At 45.6% G+C, this 26,890-nt stretch overlaps 1 protein-coding gene across 10 annotated transcripts in view; it reads right to left on the reverse strand.

Moving 5' to 3' along the window:
* Positions 1 to 26,890, reverse strand: part of LOC146206983 (uncharacterized) — a 229,459-nt gene that overhangs the window by 39,246 nt on the left and 163,323 nt on the right. For 6 of the 10 annotated variants that reach the window (XR_014704298.1, XR_014704343.1, XR_014704311.1 and 3 more), the window contains exons 12-13: positions 9,320 to 9,673; positions 7,557 to 7,701 (exon numbers count right to left, since the gene is read on the reverse strand). Coding sequence is in view for 1 of the 10 variants with exons in the window: in XM_084590907.1 (XP_084447033.1) it covers positions 9,375 to 9,673 (299 nt within the window). In the remaining 9 variants the exon portion in view is untranslated. Of the gene's footprint in view, positions 1 to 7,556; positions 7,702 to 8,894; positions 9,674 to 26,890 lie in introns of those variants that run through there. The other 4 variants (XR_014704394.1, XR_014704371.1, XR_014704357.1 and 1 more) reach the window with 3 other exon arrangements.

The raw sequence follows: 26,890 nt of genomic DNA on the forward strand, positions 1-26,890 counted from the left end.
ACGAAGAAAACAGCTCGGGAACTCCGCCCCGCTAGCCCCGCCCACGAAGCGTCATCGGGTGACGCTCGGTTCTCAGACTTCCGGTCGTCGCGCCTGTTTTCCCAAGAGCGTCGCCCATGCATTCACGGTCTCTGCCTTTCCCGTCCTGTCTGCGTTTGCATAGTTTTCAACCTTGTCTGCTGTCTTCCTCGGCCGCCGGTGTCTTCAGTTTCTTGACCTCTCGGAATTGTGTGCGACAGCAGCCCGAACGACTCGGGTCGTTCGCGAGCGCATACCTGCAGGTGGGAGTCCACACATACCGGTGGCCGCCGCGGAGGGAGCACTTTCCTTCATATCCCTGTCCCATTCAGCGCAAATTAGCGTGCACTCCTGCCGAGCACGGCTTTCTACAAGACCGCTTTCTTCTCTCGCGCTGATGGGTCACTCTCTTTGGTACCGTCTTCTGCGGTTTGACCAACGGCGGCCGGTGACCCCTCGCGGAGTTGACGCGATAGCATCGACTCTGCATGGATGCTGGCAGACGATCGAGCGTGCGAGTTGCCCGCGTACAAACATATGTCGTCGTCAATTTTAGTCCGGAGCTGCTTTCATTATGGTCGGCGAGAGGCATCTCTTGTGCATAACGAATGGAATGTATACGCGTACGTATCACCGACGAGAGCACGGACTGATGATCGCTACAGAGTTTGGATATCGGATGACAGGTGAGTACGAATTATTCGTCCGCGAATCTTAATATTGAGATTAACAAAAAGGATAGTGTAGTGTTTTTTTTTGTTTTTTTTTTTTTGACGTCCTTTCGCACATCGTTTAGGAAGTGCCAATGCGCAACGTGCACGCGTGTTTATCGTCCGAGCCAGAATCGACGGCGCAAAACATCAGCAAAGCAGCTCGGCACATTCAGTTCGGCAGCGCAGGTTGTCACTGATTTTCGCACCGACACGCAAGAATCGCGCACATGAGCATGCAAACGGCTACGCTAGAGACGCAGCGAAGCGGGTGATTCCAAAACGCCGTCCGCCGTGGCTTCGACGCAAATAAGGCCTAGCGACGACCAGGGAGCAGCGCACGATCGGAGTGCCGTCGGTCGCAGCGCCCGCGGACGGCATCTCTGCGGTAACCTGGCGACATCCGGTGCTGCACATAAGCGGTGCGAATGTGTGTACTTTCGCGATGAAGCTGAGGACAGACCTTTTTTGACGCACGTTTCATTTACACGAAGGTTGATGCTGCCTTTTTAATCAGTACGGTGTTGAATCGGACCTGCGTGCTCTTTTCGCACTGCTGCACCGACGCGCACTTTCAGTCGGACGCACATAGTTTAGGAAGTGCCAGTGCGTAACGTGCACGCGTGTTTTATCTCATGTGTACGCATCGACCGATCCAGAAACAACAGTGCAAAACATGAGCAAAGCAGCTCGCCACATGCAGTTCGGCAGCGCAGGTTGTCACTGTTCTCCGAAGCTACACGGAGGAATCGTGCACAGGAGCACGCGAGCGACTACACTAGAGACGCAGCGAAGCGGACGATTCTAAAATGCCGTCCGCCGTGGCTGCGATGCAAAAGAAACAAGGCCTATCGACGAGCAGGGAGCAGCGCACGACCGGAGTGCCGTCGGCTGCAGCACCCGCGCCTGGCGGCATCGGGTGCTGCACTTAAGCGGTGCGAATTTGTGTATTTTAGCGATGAAGCTGAGGGTACACTTTTTTTTGACGCACGTTCCATTTAATTATTAACACGCCGCACAAATGGTCGATGCGGCAAAGACGAGACGGGACTACAGTACGTTGCTGCGCCGTCGGTCGGTACATAAAGGTTGATGCTGCCTATTTAATCGGTACGGTGTTAAATCGGAAAGTGCACCGACGCGCACTTTCAGTCGGATGCCACCACCTTTTCGGTTAACATCGCGAACTGAAGCGCCAAGCTCGGGTTCACGCATGCATTGCAGCACTCGAGCAGACGACTTTCGCAGCTACCGGAAGTGTGTCAGTGACGTAGAGGGCGTCGCGGCTGCAGCCAATGGCAGCCTGTCGTGGCCTGTCACTCTGGGACTAGTGACGTAGGAAATCACGGCAGAATAGTCCCAAATTTCGCCGCCACGCAAAAATGGCGCAGCCCGCGAATTTCAAAAAACGCTGTTTTTTAAAATTAATAACAAATCGCTGGATTTTTTCCAATGAGTTTTACTTTGAACGAATGCTCGGAAGCATTTGTTCTGCGCATTGAAAACGTTTGTCAGTGACCTTTCTAGCCGTTTCATGCCCCCTTCAAGAAACGGCAGGTTCTCTTTTTTTTTTTTTGCCGGGAGTCGTTTATCCTTGCATGTATGAATCAACGAAAGCACGCGGTCAGCTGCTGCGATCATGACGCCCGCCCCAAGTGTGGCGTGATAAATCGAACCAGGCTTGTACGTGCAATCAAGCCATCATGGGCACTCTGCCAAGTTCGCTCCCCGCCACCGCAGGAGCTATCAAAAGATAAACGCGCCCCGACGTTATCGCTGCGCAGCATCTTGGCACGCTGCCAAGAAATGAGCTGTGGATGAGACGACCGAAACGGAGTGAAGCGCCCCATCGACATGCAAGCGAAAACGCTCACGATTTCTGACGCGGCAACACAGAAACCTTGTTTAGAGCTGCCATTCCAACAAGTTTGAAATTTTTCGCTCTGTCGCTGCCGCTCGTCGCTGAGATATCTCAATCGCTTGCACGTGAGCAAGCTGGCCTTACCGCTTTTTTTCTTTTTCAAATTCTCCGTGCAAAAGTGTAGGGTGGGTTCATTATGCGAGTGGGTTGGTTACGCGACAAATACGGTATCGTTTTATGGCATCGTAAATCCAGTCACAAGCCAATTTTTGTATATCGAATTATCGATATATTGAACTATTTCGCGATCCCCTTCAAGTTCGATATATCTGGGTTCGACTGTATCAACAACACGGTATGAATCAGAGATTCGCAAGAAAGATTTTTTTTTCTGTCAGCTGGATGGACTGGAAGGATGGACTGGAAGGCGGTGAAGCAGAAACATATCACAGCCGCACTCGGACTGTCGTTGCATGCTTCCCGCATATGTTCTCGGCCACCATCTTGCAATTTCTTTCATTGTTTGTGCAGTCAACGAAAACATTGCTTTCCCGATGACATTACCACTAAAAGGGACGCTAATAAAGGTTATTAAGGCTCTCAAACGACAATATACCGATGTGCAAGGCCGCTCTGCTATGCATGAAGCGTGAGAATGCACAGCCCACTCGGTACTGACAACAATGGGCCGGCGCAATGAATCTGGTTAGAGAGTATTTTCCTCCTTTCCTGCATATTTTTTGTAGGCGATGTCATTACCTGCCACTGTGCTGCAAATCAAAGCAGCTGGTTTGGAGCAGTTTTGGAGCAGGGAAAACACATTGGAGAAAATGTAGCAGCAATTTCACCCTTGCATTCATATCATGGAAGTAATGTAAAATTTGAGCACAGTTGTTGGTAGAGATGGGTAACTCAGGAGCGAGCCGGATCTTTTGAGCGGCTCTTTCAAAAGAGCGGGTGAGCCGCGGCTCACAAAACATGAGCAGCAGTTCTTTTGGTGAGCCGGCTCTCTCGTTTAGTGATCCAATTTGTGCTGAACGGTTCCTTGGGAGCCGAATCTTCTCCTCGGTAAAGCTTCGACGCCATCCATTAGCAATGCGAGAAAGCAACTGCCCTCCCGCATGGCCTCCGAAATCACCCTCTCGCCCGCGTGAGAGAAAAGCGAGGGCGGGTGATCTCGCAGGCCACGCCTCCTGCCCTTCCTCACAAGAGTCGCAAACATCCCCTCGCAGCCCCTTGCCTTCGGCTGTCTTTTGAACCGCTCTTTCAAAAGAGCGAGAATGAGTGGCAGCTCTTTTGGAGAGTCGTCATTCAGTGAGCAGTCAGGAAGCGTGAGCGGCAGTTCTTTTGGAGAGCCGCCCGTTCCCTGAGTCGTCAGGAACCGTGAGCGGCAGTTCTTTTGGAGAGCCGCCCATTCACCGAGTCGCCAGGAACCGTGAGCGGCGAATCTTTTGGAGAGCCGCCCGTTTATTCAGTAGTCAGGAACCGTGAGCGCCAGTTCTTTTGGAAAGCCACTTGTTCAGAGAGCCTTTAGGAACCGTTCCACCAGAGTCAGGTCTCCTGCTTGGTGCGACTTCAATGCCATCTACTAGCAGAGCGAGCAAGCAACTCCAGTGGACAGATAGGGGTGGATCGAGCCAGCATACAAAGAAAAGAAAAAAAGTCTGCCATCTGGTGATCCTCCGCACACCGTCGCCTGCCGTCTGTTGGAGCGCGGTCGGCTGCTTCGCCAACATGTCGAGGCTCCACGCCAGCGACCTCGCAGCTGCAATGCTGCGTGTATGCATCGGGTGGTAGCCACCGGTTTTATGAGTCTTTTGTTTTGCTTTCATTGCTTGCTATGCGTAGTTTTCTCAAGCTGCATTACAACAAGGCGAATGTCGAATGCATAGCCCCTTCCGCAGCCAGCCCAGCAGAAAAAAAATCCAGTTCAGTCACGTACAAACAGCACCGATTGCAGCGCGTCATGTGCTCTAAACAAGAAACAGAAGCCTTGAAAAATTAAAACCACACCTCACAGCATGAATGGCGGCTTAAAGTAGACACAGGAATGAATGAATGAATGAATGAATGAATGAATGAATGAATGAATGAATGAATGAATGAAATGCGGTCGGCGTGTGTGTGTGGCGGCAAAAACAGGAAAGTTGAAGACGTCTGAGTTAAGGAACCGGGGAAGAAACCTGTTGCCAGGTAGGAAGGAAATAAAGGAATAAATTGGGGGGCTGAGAGCCATGGGCCTTGAGAAAAACTGCTGCAAAGTCGAGCAAAGTGTTAAAGAATACAGTCGTGCCTCGTTAATATGGACACTTTGGTTTCCGACCAAAACTGTCCATAAAGCGAGTCATCCATAATAACGAGTCATGAATAAAAACGAAAAAGATTTTATTGAGAAAAAACAATTGTAATTAATGGCTGCTTTTGTAGATAACGGTGTGCACTGGACTAAAATTTGACAGAACACCGGCAATTTTGAATGCATTACCCTTATCATTGTTGTCTTCGAAAAATTGTAGTGCAGTCTGAAGCGACTCGCGTACCATGACACGCGTGATGATGGCCTTTGTGTTGGTGGAACTTTCGAGCACGAACTCCTCACTGGCCGATGAATCAGCGTCCGATTCTCTACTCACCGCCACTTCCAAAATAGCGTCGTCACTGAGCAAATTAGCCGCTAAGTAGCTGCTTGAGATTCTTCTGAGGCGAGGAAACAGCCGAGCTGTCGATAGTAGTCCCTCACTGCTTGGATTGACTGAGACGGTTTTTGCCGCTTGTATTCGCATATTGCTTGCTTCACGCCTACGTTCAGCTCTGTTCTTTTGCGTTTAACTCCCGCCGTGCCAAAAGCCAGATTCAAGTTGAGGGTTACAGGCTCCTGAAGCTGTGCACTTTTTTTTGCCTAGTTAACCTTTCTGCCTTTTCGTTCTTCTGATTATTACTTTTTTTGCCTTGTACTGTTTCTGTAAGGAAGCAATGGAGTCAAGTTGGCAAGCTGCTATGCAGAGGGCCATCGAACATCCCATCTTCTTGGCGCCGTTTCTATGTTCCTATAAAACACTGCAAGCTGAAGTACAGTTTAGAACGACGGCTAGCCGACAACGAAGAGCACAGATCTTGTCAAGGCTGCATCGTTGACTCAAAGCAAAGCCGACATGGGGGCCTGAGGTGTAAAATGTGGCAGTTCGGCAGCGCAACAGGGACGAAAACCAGGAGCATGAGAGGGAAGCGCGTCCAGGACGGGACGCCCGGTCTCGGTTGCGTGCTCGTACATCGCCTTTCTTTTGTCACCCTACTTTGTGAGTGTGTCTTGACTCTCACTGAAAAGCGTTAACGGCTTCATGGAACACATACTGCGCTTTGGGAAAGAAAGCGTCAGTTCCCGCCGCCACTGTAGCCGTTTGTCTTTCTTCCTGTCATTTCTTTCCTACGCTTTTACCGGCCTCTCTGTTCACGTTCAGCAGAATTTATTGCAACCACATGTGGCTGTTTTCCCGACTGCGGCGGCACTGCCGCTGCACCCAGAAATCTCCTGGTTCCCCCCTTTCGGGGTCTTTCTTACGCCGACCCTCGGTTTGCTGTGTACGTTCCTCTTCGCTCTTGCGCTCCCCCCCTCTAAAATGGCGACACGCCAGCTTTGGTTCTTTCCAACCCCGCAGGACTCGTTCAGGCATCCGGCCGTATCGGCTGTCGCGTAGGTTCACGGGCGGCGTGCCCTTCTTTAACTTGCGTTCGGACTCCTCTTCTTTTTTTTCAAGCACTGTCCATATTACCGAGACAAAAATACATGGGCCCAAGTGGGCCGTGTGCATTCTTCCCCTGTCCATTGTCCAGACAGCGAGTTTCTATATTAATGAGGCATAAACGCAATGAAAAAGTTTCGTCCCCAGAAAAACTGTCCATAGTTCGGGTTGTCCATATTAACGGGGGTCATATTAACGAGGCACGACCGTATACGAAAAACGAATCAAAGAAAGCGAAAAAGGAAGGGGGGGAACAGGGCCAAAAAGCGCAATTTAGAAAAGAGAAAATGGACAAACACGGACTCGAGCTACAATGCGCACAGTGCATTAAAAAAATTATGCATTTACATTATAATTCAGGCTCCTCCTGAATTCACTGTCACCGAGAATATAGGAGGGAGCTCAAATCACTTATTCTTTCTCTATATTGATAATTCACTATACATATCTGTGTATATCATCACTATCTATTCTGTCCGCGTATCCGTATTTCTTAGGGATAATTCTGCATGATGGTCAATGTTATTCGGATAATTTTGAAACGACAGGGTAAGAAATGAACGCAATCCTTTCTTGGGGAATGCGTGCACCTCCAATAAATGTAGTACAATTAAAGAGAAAGAATTTCATCTAAATAACGGATATTGCTGTTTACTAGTATTTCATAGTCACCATGAAGGAAGATAGAATGGAGACAATTATTTCCACATTTTAAACATGATTCGGGTGGTCGACCGAGTGCAGATCAGTGAAAGAGAGAGACACAGCCGGCTTACTTTCTCTCCAATAGCACCACTGCTCTCTCCTGAGCGACCCAGATTTATATGAGCCGTTCAAATGAGCCGGCTCACTTCAGTGAGTTCAGCCGTTCTGAGCCGCTCACTAATGTGAGCCACTTTGCCCATCTCTAGTTGTTGGGGTATTTGAACATGGCCTTCACATCAGAGGACGCAACACCACTGAGCAAACAAGGACAGCAAAATCGCTTAAGCACAATCAAGCCTATGACTGTAGGGAAGTAGCAGAATCACACCACTCACATGGAATGCAAAGGACAAAATGAGTGCAGCTATGGTAGCATGTCAAGATATAGTTGGTAAATGGATGATTAGAGCAATCGTCTCCCCTGGAGCAACCAACGATGCAACGTGCTAACGAAACAAGTCTGAACAAGCGTGATCAGCAAATGGAGGAGGCCAGCAACAAAGCAGAAGAAAGAGATCCCACCTGATGGACACGATGCTGTATCTCAGCTGATGGAAGAGCAAACTTTCCCAAGGTGTCACATAACCTGTTCTGTCCACCAAGCTTCATTGGAATTGAACAACAGCAGAAAAAGGTATCCATCATTCTTAGCACCTCCCACATGTCCCTGGAAGAAGAGCCATAAAATCCATCCATATTTAAATAGGCTTTTTTTACAGCCACCCAACACAAAAGTTAAACTGGATGACAATAGCTTTTCAGCTGCTCATAATCACACAACAAGCTACAGATACCTTTAAAATTGGCCATTTAGTTTGGACAGCAATGTAAACCCTCACATGCTGCTGTGCAGCATCAACAGCGCGGCTGCCGCAACTCAGTGCTTTCAACTGTGTCTGTGGCCACTAAATCGCCTTCTAAAGTGCCTTTGTACCACACGACAGTGAAATATAGGATGCTACAGCCCCTATCTGTTGTTATGTGCGACACGTTGTCCAACTCAGCTCCAACCACACCATGAAAGTTGATGATAGGTTCATAATGCTTACAGCACCGGATGCCATGAGCTTATTGCAACAGTGCAAGCATGACGGAGATGGCGTTCTGGCCGTGTGCTACTTTGATATTGATAAATAGTCTACTCATGAAACTGTCAAGCTATCAGTGGGAGCAGCTTCAACTTCCAATAACTTATTTCGAACAAAGGAAGTGTCTGACCAAAGCTGACTTTGGAAACAAAAAAATAAGGTCAGGTATTAAAGCATCGCCATAATACAAAGCTGCAACAAATTGGACGACCACATTACAACCTATTTAAGACACATCTACAAGGTCTCACTGAATTATAACTACCATATACTGTTATTCCGTTGACCATATTCATCATCTCTTTAGAAAAAGCAGTTATAATACAAGCTTTTATGTGCAATACTCAGAAGTGTTTGTGTTTCAACTAGGTGTGTGCAAATATTCGAAATTTCAAATATGTTTGTTTATTATTCAAAAGATTTAAAGTTACCGAATACAATGAAAATTTTTGTATTCACCACAGTTTCACAGTGTTTCGCCACAATGCCTGCTGCATTATCTGTGCAGGAAGCATCCTCGAAACGCAATGGGACAGTTTTGTGAAGAAGGACACTGCACAAAATGAAGCACCTGACGAAACAGGGGTAAAAGAAAACAACGTTCTCATTTCGGCTTCAATTTAAAAGCAGACAACCACAGTGTTCATCAGATAAAATTACTCTGATTATTCAGGACCCCTTGAAGACCAACAGTTTACTGCATTCAGCAGGGATACAACAGCTCCACCCAGTTTCATGCTAGTCATTCATGTAAAAAATCTGGCAAATAGAATCCTGTATCAAAATTTATACTGAATTTTTCTTTAGAGTATAAAATTCTGTGCAGTTCTAGGTAATTTTATTAGCTAACACCATGCAAATTCTGATATAAACAAGACAATCATTGTTTGCTATTTTTTAATTTTTCTTTCCTTTTTTTTTTACTGATCTGATATTTGAAGGCATTTTTTCCCCATATTCGTATTTGATGATTTCATTATTTGCACACTCCTAGCTTCAAGTGAATTACTTCTGGGCCTACTCAACTATATTTACGATTTCCTTTGTATGCCCACTTGGGCAATTTGTACACAGTGAAATAAAAGAAATTGAAGCCCAAATAGCATGCATTACAGCTGCTCCCAAAAAGAGCCAAGCAACTCCACAGAATCCAAAAGGCAAGCTAGGACACAATGGCACTAAACACTCACGCCTTACTTTGCAACAACAGCAGACAATTGTTTTGCACATTTTGGCTCCTCTTGCGGCATGCCTACATGGGCCAGTCGTCTTGAGCGTCTGTCTGAGCTTCTCTGTCCACACACACTGTCCTCCGCAGACCGCCAGAATCGACCCTGAATCGGCAAGTGCTGCGAACACTGTCCCGGGAGCAAGGCTCATCTCTAAAAGTGAACTGCACATTCTTATCTGCCAATGAAATCAGCACGTCCACAACAGGAACCGCACTGCTTGTGCTTGGGACATCTTGAAGCCAGTCGATTATCACCTGTGCTGAATCTTCCTCTGGGTTCCAGGACACACTGGTGCGATGGCTTGCCTGCCCTTTGACACCTGCAGCAAGTGGAAAAAGCAGAGCCTTGTTTGTTTGTTTGTTATTTATACGGGGTTTTCTGGGCGCATAAGCAACTAAGGCTATGATGTGCCAAACACAAGGTTAGATGATTTGTTATACCAAGCACCTAGAGTTACAATACCCATATTGATTTAAAACATTGGCTTTTTTAAGACACGTAAAAGCAAGAAAAAAACTGACGAGTGCTTGTTCACCTAAAAGCAATGCTGGATGAAATGGAATGTGTTCCTTGTAAAATACAGTAAAATACTTTTTCCTGAGCCCTTCAAAATATGAACATGAGATTAAAATGTGATCAACTGTGAGCTGATCACCACACAATTCACACACAGGTGCGTCTTTCTTTGTTAGCAGGAAATTATAGGTGATGTATGTATGTCCCATTTGTAGACGACATAATGGAGAATGGAATGTCTCCTGAAAATGGTTTTACAGAATCAAGTTTATTGTTTGCTTCTTTTTTCCAAGCTGTCTGCCATTTGCTTATCAGTTTCGAGTGCTGTGTGGCATGTAAACGTGCTTTATTTCCATACTTCTGGATCGTGCAGCATCTGCCCTCTGATTACCGTTGATGCCAATGTGACTGGGGAACCAGCACAATTTTATGCAACGTCGTTGTGTAGTCACCTTTTCTATATTGTGCATGATGCTTTCCAATAAGGGGTTGGTAACATTTCTAGAATTTAACGCAGAGAGTACACTCAAGGAGTCTGTGTAAATGATGCTGTCTCTGATATTCTCATTTGCTATTTTTTTGACAGCGGATAGATGGCATAACACTCAGTGGTGAAAGCTGTTGCATGCTGAAGAAGACATATTGCCTTTTCAGTTTTGTCTTCTATTACTGCGCATTCGACATGGTCTTCAGTTTTTGACCCATCAGTATAAAGTGTCATGTAATGAGAGATATTCTTGTAGTATATGCTCATGTGGTCCACAGGTTTTCCTAAATTGTGTGAGGTCACAGACTGTGGGGAAAGCGTACCACGGTGGTAGAGGTTCATGGCTTGAGGCTATAGGCAACCTGCAATGGAGTTTGCTGAGACATGTGGCGCCACCTGGCGGCCGACGGGAGCTAATACTGAGGCGGCGCAGAAGCTGACGGCGTATATGTTGCGGCCGCTGTGTTCCTTCTGCGTTCGCGTTTTGTTATCCCAGTGAGTGTGATTTACTCATTTGGTGACTTCAGTGGTCTCGTGCGACGCTTCGACTACTATGGATGTGAACAAGAATAAAAATAAGAGCAAGGGCGGCGAGAAAGACCGCCACAATCACGAAGGAAACCTAAGCATACCGCTTGCTGGGAGAACCTGGGGAGAATGATGAGAGAAGGAGATATTGGTTGCGAGAGAGTAATGTAACTGAAATTCGTTTTGTTATGGGACCATTGGCGTACAGATGCCAAGAAGCTAAAATAAGACGATTGCCCGTGAGCGGAGGAAACGGTATAAACTTCTGACTCGGGGAGTCGCACGCTGGTGGGGGCACACTACTCAGTACGCGCTGTAAAATTTGGCGTGTACTGGTATATGCTGTGCAAGATTGAGTGGCATACGTCCAGAAAAGCAACAAAGCCGCGCAGCCGCAGCATCGGAATCCAGCCGCATTTCAACGGAGGCGAAATTAAAAAAAAATGCTCGTGGATCTGTGAACCGGATTTCTAATGCGGTGTCTATTCGGAATCACAAAGCCAAAATATCTTCAAAACTTCCAATTACAGATTTCAATAAGCACATTTATCTGTAAATTAGTTTGCTGAAAAAGTCGAAGTGGCGGAGTGTAGAGGCCCGTGATACTGTGTACGCTAAGAATGAAACTTTGTTCTATCGTTCCGCGCCAAATATTTCTTTCACCGACTGCTCAAGCTACTCAAGAGTCTCTTGTCCCAGACGATAGACTATTTCATCATTAGTAGCAACAGAAAAAATTCTAACTCTTAACGACTTCCTTTACGAAAGCTTTGCCGTTGAGTGCCAGCATTACCCGCCCGCTTTCCCCAAGATTGAGGTACGGAGGTACAAAATGCCTGCCAGTTGTTGTTGTTAAGAGCTTTATTTTTCCAACGGTGTAGGAGGCCCCCTACTCCCCGCCCCCGGCACGCACAGTTTTCGTTGATGACGCACGCTACAACCGCACAGTGCTTGCAATCGCCACGACATCCGTAGCGGGTACCGCGCCATGCCTCCTGTAACCTCCGCGGCACTGTCGAAAGGTGCACCACGAACAAAAGTGTTCGTCACGGTATTAAACTGTCAAGCAAAACCGCGAGGAAATTATTATGCTGCTGTAATCAAACAAATAGAACAAAAAAAAAAAAAGAAGAAACGGCGATCAATCTCTTCTCAGGTTCTCTCTGCACTTTCAATGTTTGGGTATGAGGTGTGAACGCAATAGGTAAATGAAAAGCTACGTTTACAACATTTTCCATTCATTTAATTATTTCTTAATTCATCATCACATATCCGACTATTGCCATGAGAGAATAAATTTCGTTAAAAAAATTTCGTCTACTCACGCGAAATTCAAAGCTGTGCGCGCGGGTGTTCCGTCATCCGTCGCGAGCGGCGCGCACTTCGCGGTGACGTCGACACCGTTCACGTTTTAAACATGAGCATTCTCGAACAGGCGGTGTCCTTCCGTCAGTATTGGTTTTTGGAAGTAGCTCTGAAGACATTCGATTGCCTTAAAACCGCAGAAAATGAGAGCCGAGATGCTTCCAGCCGTACAACGCGAACGCAACCCGACCGCGCCGGCCTACTCAGATTACTCGGCGCCGCCGTTGGCGGCGCTGAACGTTGCGCTCCACTAGAGCCGCCTGGCCACTGCAGGTTGCCTATACTTTTAACTTCATTCATTATACCTAAATCTTGGAATTTTTCTTCAAACCGTATGAGCAGTGGTGGGGCCTGCTGTTGAAGAGTACTCGTGATGGACACTTCGTGAATATAGAATAACAGTGATGTTCAGGCTGCGAATGGAACAAGTTAGAGCAGTTCTTCGATCTTCTAAGGCAGGTTCATTAGTTTCCACACAAAGGCTGGCTATTGGAGATGTTCTATAGACTCCGGATGATAACCATTAACCAAAATTATGGACTGGATCTAATCGCTTTAGGTAGGATGGTTTTGATGATCAGTATACTATGCAAACATAGTCTAACTTAGAGCATACCAGAGAACAATAGATATGCAACACGCATGCCTTGTCAGACCTCCAGCATTTTCTTGAGAGTAGCTTCAGTACATTGAGAGCTTCGGATGCTTTCTTCTTTAAGTTGTTTAGGTGTGGGAGAAAAGTCTGTTTTTTATCAAAAGCGACACCTAAAAATTTATGTTTTTGTTTAACAGGTAACGGAGTCTGGTTGAGGTGATGTGTAGGATCATTTTGCAAGCCTTGTCTGTGCGAGAACAAAACAGCTACTGTTTTTTGTGGAGAGAACGTAAACCCGTTTTTATCTGCCCAAGCGGGCATTTTGTTTATAGTCATCTGTCCCAGTGGGCTTGGCAGCACTTCAGCTATGGCATATCTTCACTGCGGCCCCGTCTTTTTCGTGCAGATCCTGCTACTGGCCCCTGTACTGCCTCCATGCGCTGCCAGCAAATTGAATGCCGTGGAAGCCAGCTTGCCACCCCAGAGTGACAGTTTCCCGGACAAGTTCTGCCAGGTGGCTAGCGGATCAAGCTTCGTCAAGGAACAGCACATGCTGCAACATCAGTGCCCCGTGCCCTCAGAGCTCTCGCTGCCCCCCAGTGTGCACATGTCCCCAGAACGGCTTCTCGTCATTTCGTCACCAATGACGCTCCATGCGCCGCATAAAAACTGCTCTCCGCCGGTCATCCCTTATAGTGGGCTTGGCAGCACTTCAGCTATGGCATGTCTTCACTGGGACCCGTCTTTTTCGTGCAGATCCTGCTTCAGGCCCCTGTACTGCCTTCATGCGCTGCCAGCGAACTGAATGCCGTGGAAGCCAGCTTGCCACCCCAGAGTGACAGTTTCCCGGACAAGTTCTGCCAGGTGGCTAGCGGATCAAGCTTCATCAAGGAACAGCACATGCTGCAACATCAGTGCCCCGTGCCCTCAGAGCTCTCGCTGCCCCCCAGTGTGCGCATGTCCCCAGAACGGCTTTTCGTCATCTTGTCACCAATGACGCTCCATGCGCCGCATAAAAACTGCTCTCCGCCGGTCATCCCTTATAGTGGGCTTGGCAGCACTTCAGCTATGGCATGTCTTCACTGGGACCCCGTCTTTTTCGTGCAGGTAAAAAAACACTGTACCCTATTTGCGCGGCCGACCAGCCACCATGCCTTGCTAGTGCTGCCGAGCCCACATTGTTGTTTTGCGATTGCTTTGGACTGCGGTCGCATTCTTTTTAATGTACTATTGCAATCTGGTTATTGAAGAAAACCCCGGTCCCAATACCCGCTCTAGTGCTACTAGCGAGGCATCTCCTACACAATCATCTGTTTCTGGAGGTTGCCGCGAACTAATTGTAGCCCTCGATGAGATAAAATCTGGTCAGTCAACTTTGTTAAATGAAATAAGATCCATAAAAGTACAACTTGCAGAGAACGATAAAAAGTTCACAGATATACAAGAAAGGTTAACAAAAATTGAAAAGGAATGTAAAGCATTCCATCAAATCAAAGAAAGTGTCAACGTTGTCCAACAGCTCTCTGCGAGCAACTCAGAGCAGATTGCCGCTTTGACAAGCCGCCTTGACGACGCCGAGGATAGGGCGCGCCGACAAAATCTGGTGTTTTTCGGGCTGACGGACACCGTAGGCGAAACATGGGCGCAGTCCGAGAAAAAGGTCACCGAATTTTGCTCCATGCAGTTGAAAATCACTATCCAGCCACGCGATATCGAACGTGCGCACAGGCTGGGTCAGTATCAAGACGGCAGCAAAAGACCTGTAATCGTCAGGTTTTCCCACTTCAAAGATAAGGAGTCAGTTCTTGGGGTTGCCAAAAACTGCAAGGGATCTGGCGTTAGCATCTCCGAAGATTTCTGCCCTCGAACTCGCTCCGCCCAAAACGCCTTCTACAATTTGCAAAATCCCAAAATGCTACCTACAAACTCCGGCACGATGTCCTAAAAATTAGAGACAAAGCTTATAAGTTTGATTATAAAAGCCAGAAAGTATTAGAACGTTTACCATAGCAAACCGCATTAGCTCAACCTCAGAACTGTGGCCACATCTCTTTTCTTTTTACTAACGTCCGAAGCCTCCTGCCGAAGAGTGATGCATTAAACAGCCTTATCAGCACATCCTACACAAACTTAATAGTACTAACAGAAACCTGGTTGAACTCATCTAATAACGACTCCGAAGTTGAATCCTGCTTTCCAGATTTCGACATATTTAGATGCGACCGCTTCGACCGGAGAGGCGGCGGTGTCCTTATAGGTGCTCATCCCACACTGCTGTGCACTCGTGTCCGAATAAATTCTCCGCTGGAAATTCTTTTCATTAAATGCAATGCCGCGCATCCACATTTAATCATCGGTGTTTGCTACCGCCCCCCAGACACAACTAATACTTTTGTTTCCGAGTTTCACGACGCCCTGCATGCTGTAACATCCCAATTTCCAAACGCGCCCATCCTCATGTTTGGCGACTTCAATTTTCCGACAATTATCTGGTCCGATCTCGCAGCTACAACCTCGAAGCAAACCATTGAAAGTCATTTCGTTCACACGTGTTTAACATTTGGATTATCACAAATGGTCAATTCACCAACTAGAAGCACCGCGCGCGTTTCTAACATACTTGATCTCATATTAACATCGCATCCCGATAATCTCTCTTCCCTCAGTTATCTTGACGCCGTTAGCGACCACATACAGGGTTCGTACAGGTGGCAAAGAAAAAAATTCAAGGATATTCAAGGAATTTCTAGCCCCCATAGGAGGATTTTCAAGGCCCCCTTCGAGGGCTTAATTTTTTTTTCCATGTCAAAGATCTTCAAACAGTGCTCTCAAAACGTCTGAAATATGTATTCCACAAAGAAAAAAAACATCACTACGCAGATTTGCTTCTATTGCACAGAAAAAAATTAAATATAGCTTCATAAAATATCACAGTGAAAGTTTGGTCATATCCCGCAGAAAAGTAAAAAATTAGTTTTATAAAATTGTTGGTTATTTCCTATACCCTCACAAAATATTGTCCACTGCTTCAACTGCACAAAACAAAAAAATCCTTAGGAAGCAGCTCCTCAGGGCTTGCAGCTTTTCATGTGACTTTTTAAAGCGGATTCACCCATGGCAGTCACATCCACAGTTTTACCGCAAAGCTTGCACTTAGCCCGATGCGGACTCGTTGTATCAGGCGCAATCCACTGCTTGTATTCGTCATGGTGGAGCCACGTATCCTGAAACTTGCTCTTTCCGGGCATTGTGTCACATATGAAAATATCACGTGCGCTGACAGGCAGAAGCCCCGCTCATTCCAAAAATGCAAGCACTAGGGCAACGCCAGCGTAGACACGGCTCGGTAAACCTATCTAAAAACGTTGTGAGTGATGGCGATGCGATAGCGATGGGACGACGCAGCCGCGCGCCCACTGCAGTGTTGCCAGCCGCCTAACGAGAATGCGCTAAATAGGCTAAAAATTGATATGTTTCCTACCCCGCAGTTCATTCAGAACTCAGTCAAGAATAAAAGTTTAGTAACAAAAATGTTTTCATGACGAAAAACACCAGTTTAAATTTAGTATTTAAGGAATTCAAGAATCTTCAAGGACCAGTCATAAATTCAAGGTTTTTAAGGGCCTTGCACAGACTTCCGTAATTCAATGGTATTCAAGGTTTTCAAGCACCTGTGCGCACCCTGACATAGTAATCCATGGAACATTTAACTGCATGTGCAAACGTCCGAACGCTAAAACTAAAAATATATCATTATACGACAAAGGTGATTACATATCTATCGACACTGAGCTCGAAGAATTCTGCGAAATATTCCTTTCTGAGTTTAAAGAACGTTCAGTTCATGTAAACTGGTCAATGTTTAAAACTAAAATGCAGTACCTAATCAAAAAGTACATACCTGTGAAGATTATTCACGACCGTCCTTTATCACCATGGTTTACATCATCTCTTAAACGATTAAAAAACAAAACAAAACGACACTTCAGAGCGGCAAAATCTACTAACACCCCACGTGCATGGCAGAAGTATCATTCTACATTAAAACTTTTTCGCTCGCTCCTAGTAAAGTCAAAACGATTATTCTTTTCATCGACACTACCTTTATTAATCCGCAACAACCCTAAACAGCTCTGGAGGATTATTAACCAAAAATGTTCAAATACACGCGTCTTCTTAACCAACGAGTCAGGCATTCCTTTATCTGATGGCGACATTGCTGAGGCCCTCAATCGTACATTCAGTGCGGTTTTCACTCGAGAGACTAACGCAAACCTCCCTCCCTTTCCCATTTTAACTCATCCGAACATGACGGACATCACATTTACACCTCATGGCATAGCAAAAATTATCGACTCTTTGAAGCTCACATCATCGGCAGGAGTTGACGGCATCAACACAAAGGTTTTGAAGAACACCAAGCATATAACTAGCATAATCCTAACACACATTTGTCAGCAGTCTTTATCATCTGGCACAGTCCCTCAAGACTGGAAAGCGGGCAAGATCGTTCCAGTTCCTAAGAAGGGCTCAGGTAACACTTTTCGCCCCATTTCTCTCTCAAGCGTATGTTCTAAAATCATGGAACACGTTATTTACTCACATGTCATCAACTTCCTAACATCCATCAAATTTTTCCATCCCAATCAGCACGGTTTTCAGAAAGGCCTTTCTTGTGACACGCAACTTGCATTGTTTTTAAACGACATTAGTTCCAACTTAGACCTTAATATTCCTACTGATGCACTCTTCTTAGATTTCGAAAAGGCATTTGATAAGGTTCCCCACAAGCGACTATTACTAAAACTATCAAGAATTAACTTAAATGCATCTGTATTTAATTGGATCGAAGATTTCCTTACTAACCGCTCCCAGTTTGTTCTCGCTAACGATTACGCTTCCAGCCTCACCCCTGTTCTCTCCGGTGTACCCCAAGGTACCGTACTTGGTCCTCTTCTTTTCCTTATTTATATTAATGACCTACCCAACTCCATCTCTTCTAATATCCGCCTTTTTGCCGATGACTGTGTCATTTACCGTCCCATACATAACCCTACTGATAATTAGGCTCTTCAAGCCGATCTGGCAAAAGTCGAGGAATGGTGTCGAAATTGGTTAATGACCCTAAATGTTAACAAAACAAATGTTAACAAAATTACCTTCCACAGACGCCAACACTATTCTTCGTACAACTACTTACTAAACGGAACTACTATCTCCTCGGTATCTTTTTTGAAATATTTAGGTGTCACAATTTCCAGTGACCTTACATGGCATTCTCACGTTACATCCGTTACTAACGATGCTAACCGCACACTTGGCTTTCTTCGGCGTAACCTAGCTCAGGCATCTTCTTCTGTTAAAATCTAGCTTATGTAACCCTTGTAAGGCCCAAATTGGAGTATGCATGCGCATTGTGGGACCCGCATCTTCAAAGCTTGATATCTACCATTGAATTAACACAAAACCGTGCAGCTAGATTTATCTTCTCTGACTATTCTCGTAATACTAGCGCCACGAATCTAAAGGCTAATGCCGGTCTCCCAAGCTTGCAAGCATGCTGTAAAATATCTAGACTCTGTTTATTTCATAAATTTTATCATGCCTTATCATCTAGCACAGCAGTCATCATGCCGATTCATCGAACATCCAGTCGCATCAGCCACACCTTGGCTGTTTATCCGACACATGCCCGAACGACAACGCACCTCAACTCATTTTTTGTAAGGACAGCCATCGACTGGAACGATCTTCCCGCTGACATCGTCGCTCACTCTAACCCAAGCCATTTCAGAACCTCCATTGAAAACTTTTTTGTTAATCTCTACAATACTGTCAAGCCTACCCCTCATGTAAAACCCCGTACTCCTGGGGTCTTTGAGGTATTGGAAATAAATAAATAAATAAATTTGTCGTTCACAGGTTGCCAAGTTGGAAGAAGTGTATGCTATTTGGACATCATCTACATAAAGTGAATACATTATGGATCTTGGGATCACTTTTGCTACGGAATTTATCTTAACTATGAAGAGTGTGGTGCATAAGACATAGCCCTGGGGAGCGCCATTGTCCTGCACGAAGTTCATTGAAAAAGTTCAGCCTAAGCGGACTTTGAATGTACGGTCGGTTAAGAAGTCACTCAAGCCGCTCAACATCCTGCCGTGGATACCTAGATAGGCTAGGTCACGCAGGATGCCGACCTCCATGTTGTATCGCAGGCCTTCTCCAGGTCGAAGAAGACCCTGATACAATGTTTCTTGTGCATGAATGCTTCCTGGACAGTGTTTTCAAGGCAGATGAGATGGTCGGTGGTTGAACATGCTTTTTTAAATCCGCATTGATCCAAGTCTAAAAGTTGTGATTCTAGTAAAAAGGTCAGTCCGATATTTAAAATGCTTTGAAATGACTTAGCCAGCTCGCAAGTGCTACAGGTCGAACTGGCAAGACTTGTTGGTGACTTGCAGAGTTTAAGGAGGGGTATTATAAATGCCTGTTTCCACACTTTATGCGACCTTAAATTTATCCGTACCTTATGAAAAAATTTCAGCATTGCCTCAACGGCCGCTCCAGAGAGGTGCGCTAGCATACAGTAATAAATGTTGTCTGGACCTGGTGCTGTCTTTATTCCTAATGATAATTCTCTATTTTAGTTTGCATAGTGTAATAACTTGATTATAGTCCTCCTTCATGCCTGTTCTAAGGGGAAGCTTTTGTTTTTCACCTGATGCTTTATATTTCTGGAATGTTTGTGAGTAATTAGATGAGCTAGATACCTTGGCAAAGTGCTCGCCTAGTATGTTAGCCTGTTCTTCAAGTGTTGTTTGTGTACCAGGTGGTGTCAACATTGGAAGAGCAAAAGTGGCATTATCTTTAGTGAATTTATGGACCTCTTCCCACATCTTCTTCAATGTCAATGAATTATTTATGGATGAAACATAATTTTGCCATGATGTTTTTTCGGCACTTCTTTGAACGTACTGTGCCCTAGCCCTAACCTTTTTAAAGGCGAGCAAACTCTCTGCAGTGGGGTATCTACGAAGGGTACTCCGTGTTTTATTTTGCAGTTGCATTTTTTTTGCTAATCTCATTCGTTTGTCCACCATACTTTTCCTTTGTGCTAGTCCTAATGATTGCGGAATTGATAGTGCAACTGCTAATGGAATGCATTGAGTAAATTTGATTTATTTCATCTACGTCAAGTTCTTTGCATTCCTTTTCTAATGTGGCATTTATTTTAAAAGTAACCACTCAGTGATGTGTAGTTTCCATTGCTGTGGTCTTGTCGGCATGATTGGCGTAGAGGATAAGAGCTTTAAAACGGTGGGAAAATGATCACTTCCTCGAGGGGTCATCTGAGACCTTCAATTAAAATCGTTAAAAAGTGAGGGCGATGTAAAAGCTAAATCTATGCAGCTCATTTTTCATGTGCTAGGGCAACAGTATGTGGGCTTTCCAGTATTCATGAGGCCTATATGATTGGACAGTATAAAATTTTCTATAATTTGCCCTCTGGCATCTGTGCGTTCACTCCCCCAAAAGAAGAAATGAGCATTAAAATCCCCAACTATCACATATGGCTCTTCTAACTGTTGTGTAAGATCTTCAAATCGTTGATGGTAACTGCGAGGTGTGGAGGTACGTATACAGAGCAAACTGTTATTGTTTTGTGGCTTACCATGTTTATGCTACAGCTTCAAAGTTTGTTTTTAACTGTAGCTCTGTGGCAGGGACATCACTGCGTATTATTATTGCGACACCTCCTGACAGTCTGCTAGCTTGGACCCTATCTTTTCAAAAAGTGTTGTATTTTTTAACCCCTTTGCTGTCGGGCGTTGCTGGCCGTGACGCACCCCCAGTGTCAGCTTGGTTTCAGGGAACGAGTGTATCAGGGAACGAGCATAGTGATTTACTTTTTTTATTATGATTGCTATACAAATAGCATAGTCATCGGAATATGTGCATTTCAGTGTTCTGCAGGTGTTGTTAATTACCATTATCATCAGCCTGATTAAAAATTATATAAATCAGGATAACATACGAAAAAACTTCCCGATACTTCTTGAGAGTCAAATTCCGAACTCAGCTCGTATTTATAATGAAAACAGCCATCGCTCCAGTCCGCAGTCGAAGGTCTAGTGCGGACAGCCATCCAAAAGTAACCGCGCGCACGAAGGGCGCACATCCGGTGGCCCGCACAATGGAGAGACATAGCACGTTGTGAAATCAAGATGACAGAGGGAGGTGGAAAGAGGCTAAAACTTCCTCCTTTACTGCTGCTAGCAGCAAGCAAGGGCACGGCTAGAGAGAGCGAAAGCAGAGATCGAGTCATGTGTCGACCTATTGGAGAGGCAACGGCGCGAGCCCCTGAGCGTGATGCGTCGTAGCAGACACATCAACAGAATAAAAATAAAAACCTGCAAACCTGCGGCAGATGGCAGAACAACCCTTGAACCCGTAACTGCACACACGCACCGCAAAAGGCGCGCGCTGCAAGATCGCTTAGCACGATAGAGTAGCGCATGCGGAGCGACGGCGCCCCCCAGCAAAGATGGCAGGGGTGCGCGTGGTCGCTCCATACTCTTTAGTATATATGCACAATGCACTAACGCAGGCTATGGAACGAAAAATGGTAGGGGTAACATTAAGAGATAGGAAGCGTGCAGAGTGGGTTAGAGAAATAACTCAAGTTACTGATATTCTAGTGGAAATTAAGAAGAAGAAATGGGCATGGGAAGGACATATATATATATATATATATAAATTATTTATTTCAAAAAATTACATACAAATACGAGCCTGCCCAAGCCAACAATGGGCTTGTGGGGCAGCGCTCGGCATGTAGTGCGAAGAGAGGATAACCGATGGTAGCTTATGGTAACAAACTGGATTAAGTAAGGAGAAAGTAAGGTGGGCGGATGAGGTTAAGAGGTTTGCAGAGGTCAAGTGGATGCAGCTAGCACAGAACCGGGTTAATTGGAGAAATGTGGGAGAGGCCTTAGCCCTGCAGTGAGTATAGTCAGGCTGGTGATGATGATGAACTGCGTGGGGCGAAAATACGAACTTGTAGAAAGATATTACAAATGGCGCAGCCTGACCAAGTGTGCCAGCTTCGCGCTCAGGCGCGAAGTTTTGAACGCATGATAGAGAACGTACCGGTACATCGGTGACACTGTGGAGGGAAAGCGCGAAAACTTATCTGTATGTTTGTAACAGCGAAAGGGTTAAAGATGTATGCGTGTTGTGACCCAAGGTTCGTTTCTTGAAGGCACAGAGCACTGGGTGCCATTGTTTTTAGTAGATCTGTAATGTCATTGTAAACCTCTGCAGTTCCATTGTATTAGATAAGCCACTGTGATTAGCTAGGGAATGAGAGAAGCTATCTATTCTCGGGTGGAGTTATTCGTGGCTTTACTATCTTTTCGAGGGAGTTTCGCCGCCGCTGTGGGAGTGGTGAACTAGGAGATGAGTCCATTGCAACTCTGGTGACGCTGGACTTTTGTGGAGATTCTGTGGAGATTTCGCAGGTGTGCGAGTTTTGGATGGAATCTCGCTGATATCCATTTCCTCCACGGTAGCCGCGAAGGATGTTTCTCGATTGCGATGACCGGAGGCCTTCGCGTGCCTTTTTTGATGGCAAAGGTGTACCAGGCTCCAGCGGAACAGCCTCTTTGGACAGGAGTTGCTTTCTTAGGAGGTTGGGGATACAGGTCCAGTTCAGCAGTGCTGTTCTGGAGAGGCTACCACCGAAGGCAGCGACTGAGAGCCACCAGCCCAGATCGCGTGAGCTTCTCACGATTATTTTAGACCTGCAGTCTATGCCTGTGGCTTATGTGAAGGGGGTGGGGACCTGGATATCGACAACAGTCCATTGGATCGACCTGAAACTGAAGGCAGTCCCCTCATCACCACATAGGGTATGTGCCCTATTGTTTTACGGAGACATGTTTTTCTTGCCTCAGTGTATGAAAAGTTCCCTGTGATTTTCAGGCTGATCATTTCTTTCTCCGTTTTCCACACTGGGCATGACCTGGAATATGCGCTACTGCAGTTCACACATTTCGGTGTGCGTTCACATTTGTCTTCGGCGAGTGTGCTTTCTCCGCACGTAGCACAAGTGGGTTTGCCTCGGCAAACCAAGGAGCTGTGTCCAAAGCGCTGGCACTTAAAACATCGCCTGGGGTTCGGATGTATGGGAGGACTTAGAGTTTAGATAGGCTGCATGGATCGATTCTGGCAGAGTTGTAGTACTGAATGTCAGGACAATGTGTTTTGTTTTTATCTTCATGTTGTTTCTTCGGATGGTAATTCGGCGGGAAGCAATTATTCTTTGGTCAGCAAGTTCCTCTTTTGGTTCTCCATCAGAGCTTCTTAGCAACTCTTTTGCTCAGAAATAAGGCCCTTTGCGCTATTGAGGGTGCAGTGTGGAGTCACCTGCATAGTCAAGTCACTCAGATTTTTCAAGGCCAGCAATTCGTCCCTTTGGTAATTTTGTGAAAACTTCAACTACGAGATCTCCTGCTCTCTCTTTTTTAGCTTTACAGTTCTGCCCAAAGCAGTTTTGGATGGTTTTGGCAATTGCGAAAGCTGACACGTTGGCTACTGGTTCATCAGTCATGGAGGTCATAATGAAGAACTTGGGAAATGCTTCGGTTTTCTGTGGCAACAGCTGTTTCACATCAGTGCAACCCCTTTTTAGGGGCTGATCATGTGTTTTAGATTTTTTCCCTATGGCATGTATTGTCTAAGGGTTCCTAAATTATGTCGCCTCTGTTTTCACCCTTATATGCAGGGGAAGGTCCCGGACCATCTTTACCTATCCTCCACGGTACGGATAACAGCTTCAGTGTGGGGGCTCAAGGTTCTGTGGTGGCGCCCAGCATCAACACCTCGTTACACAAGGTGCCCCTGCAGGGCAGTCTTGTTCGTTAAAAGCGGAGTCAACTGTACATCGCATAATAAGGACAAGTCAAGCAATGTGTTGGAGCTACTATAGTTGGGTGCAACTTGAAAATGCATCCCACACAAAGTGGCCTGCCAACCCCATCACTACAAATTGATGTTCCAAAATGGCCATTAATGCCCCCCTAGTGCGCCCTGACAGTCAGCGTTGCCAATCGGCTACGCTCGTTTGTGTCCCACACAGTATGCTGCCTTCTGGAACCATAAAAAAAAGGCAGCAAGCATCACGTTGTGTCAGCCGAGTTCGGCAACATGACGGCTAAGCTATTGTTATGAAAGCTTGTGTGTCATAAAAAACAAAAGGCATGGGCCTTGCCTGTTTGGCTTGGTCTATACGCCCTGAGCATCGTCGGCGCCATAAAATGCAGACGCGCTATCCAGGAGCTTGCTTTACTGCGCACTTGAACGTTGTGGCATATAAAAATTGCAATCATTCAGACATTTTGCGTCCCGAAAGAGCTGGGTCGCGTCAAAATATAACGGTGTAGTGAGGTCTTCGACCAGGTCTAAAAGCTGCACCAGAACACATTTCTACAAGTTTCTTGGGGCCCTTACGAAGGGGAATGAAACCAACTCTTGTTTTATTGTGCTGTTTTGTGGAATATTATTAGCCACATGATGTGTGGCCAGTTTAACATCATCGGTGCATTTTGAATGCTGTTTTCATCATCATCAGCCTGACTATACCTACTGCAGGGAGCAGGCCTCTCCCATATTCCTCCAATTAGCCCGGTCCTGTGCTAGCTGCATCCACTTGACCCCTGGGAACTTCTTAACCTCATCTGCCCACCTAACTTTCTGCTGCCCCCTACTATGCTTTCCTTCCCTTGATATCCAGTTTGTTACCTTAAGCGAACATGGGTTATCCTTTCTTCAAGCTACATGTACTGCACATGCCCATTTCTTCATCTTGATTTCCACTAGAATGTCAGTAACTTGAGTAATTTCTCTGATGAACTCGGCATGTTTCCTATCTATTAATGTTATTCCTACCATTTTTCTTTCCATAGCCCTCAGCGTTGTCCTCAACTGAAGTAGAACATAATTTCTTAGCCTCCACGTTTCAGCCCCATAGGTGAGTACAGGCAAGATGCAACAGTTGTATACTTTCCTCTTGAGCGATACCAGTAAGCTACTAGTAATAATCTGGGAGTGCTTGCCAAATGCGCTCCGTCCCAATCTTATTCTCCTTGTTATTTCCCTTTCATGATCTGGATCTGCGGTTACCACCTGTCCCAAGTAGACATATTCACCTACTACTTCCAGTGCTTCGATACCTAATGTAAACTGCTGTTCCTTCCCTAGGCTGTTGAACATTACCTTAGTCTTCTGCAAATTGATTTTCAAGCCTACCTTTCTACTTTTCCTGTCTAGGTCATCAATCATTCTTTGCAGTTCATCCTCTGAGTTACTTAGCAAGGCAATGTCATCAGCAAATCGCAGATTACTGAGGTATTCTCCATCTACCCTTATCTCTAACTGCTCCCATTCCAAGTCTCTGAATACTTCCTCTAAGCAAGCTGTGAATAGTACTGGAGAGATTGTGTCTCCTTCCTAACACCTTTCTTTATGGGAATTTTGTTACTTTCTTTATGCAGAACTATGGTTGCTGTGCAGCCACTATATATATCTTCCAGCACTTTTCGTACGGCTCGTCTACATCGATTTTGCAATGCCTGCATGACCACCAAGGTTTCAACTGAGTCAAATGCTTTTTCGTAATCAATGAATGCTATGTATAAGGGCTGGTTATATTCCGAGCATTTTTCTATCACCTGGTTGAAGGTATGGATATGATCGATAGTAGAGTACCGTTTCCGAAACCCTGCTTGATCCTTTGCTTGATTGCAGTCTAAGGTTGTCCTGATTCTATTAGCGATTACCTTAGTAAATACCTTATACGTAACAGACAGTGAGCTGATTGGTCTGTAATTTTTCAAGTCCTTAGCGTCCCCTTTCTTATGAACTAAGATAATGTTTGCATTCTTCCATAGTTCCGGTATCGTCGATGACACCAGGCACTGCGTATACAGGGTGGCCAGTTCTTCTAGCACGATATCCCCACCATCCTTCAACAAATCTATAGTTATCTGATCCTCTCCAGCTGCTTTCCCCTTTTTCATAGTTTCTATCGCTTTCTTAACCTGGTCCTTCGTCACTGGTGGAACGTCTGACTGTTTTTTCCTACCGCCAATCTCAATACGGTCCTGACTACTTTGGCTAATATATGGATCAATATAGAACTCCTCGGCTACTTTGACTATCTTGTCCATATTCGTGATGACGTTGCCCTCCTTGTCCCTTATCGCATACATCTGGTTTTTGCCTATGCCCAATTTCTTCTTCATCGCTTTAAGGCTTCCCCCGTTCTTTACAGCATACTTAATTTTCTCCATGTTATACTTCTTTATATCGGCTACTTTGCACTTATTGATTAGCTTTGCTATCTTTGCCAATTCTATCTGCTCTGCTCGATTGGAAGCTTTCACATTCAGGCGTTTCTTAATCAAATCTTTTGTCTTCTTAGACAGCTTACCGGTATCCTCTCTAGCTATCCTACCGCCTACTTCTACAGCGCACTCAGTAATGATATCTCTGAAATTATTGTTCATTGCTCCTAGGCTAATGTTGTCATCCTCGGTTAGAGCTAAATATCTATTCTGTAGCGAGATCCTGAACTCTTCTGCCCTCCCCTTCACCGCTAATTCGTTGATGAACTTTTCTTACTAATCTGTTTCGTTCCCTTTTCAGATTTAGACTAATTCGGGACCTTACCATCCTGTGGTCACTGCATCGCACCTTTCCGATTACATCTACAGCCTGCACAATGCCAGGGTTCGAACACATTATGAAGTCAATTTCATTTTTAGTCCCCCCGTTAGGGCTTTTCCATGTCCACTTCCGGTTCTTCCGTTTGCTGAAGAAGGTGTTTATGATACTTATGGTATTTCACTCTGCAAACTCAACTAGTAACTCCCCCCTGCTATTCCTAGAACCAATGCCATAGTCACCTACTGCCTGGTCTCCTGCCTGCTTTTTCCTACCTTGGCATTGAAGTCGCCCATTAGTAAAGTATACTGTCTTTC

The sequence above is a fragment of the Amblyomma maculatum genome, chromosome 1, assembly GCF_055883805.1.
Source record: "Amblyomma maculatum isolate TAMU_Amacu chromosome 1, ASM5588380v1, whole genome shotgun sequence".
NCBI classification, from domain to species: Eukaryota; Metazoa; Arthropoda; class Arachnida; order Ixodida; family Ixodidae; genus Amblyomma; species Amblyomma maculatum.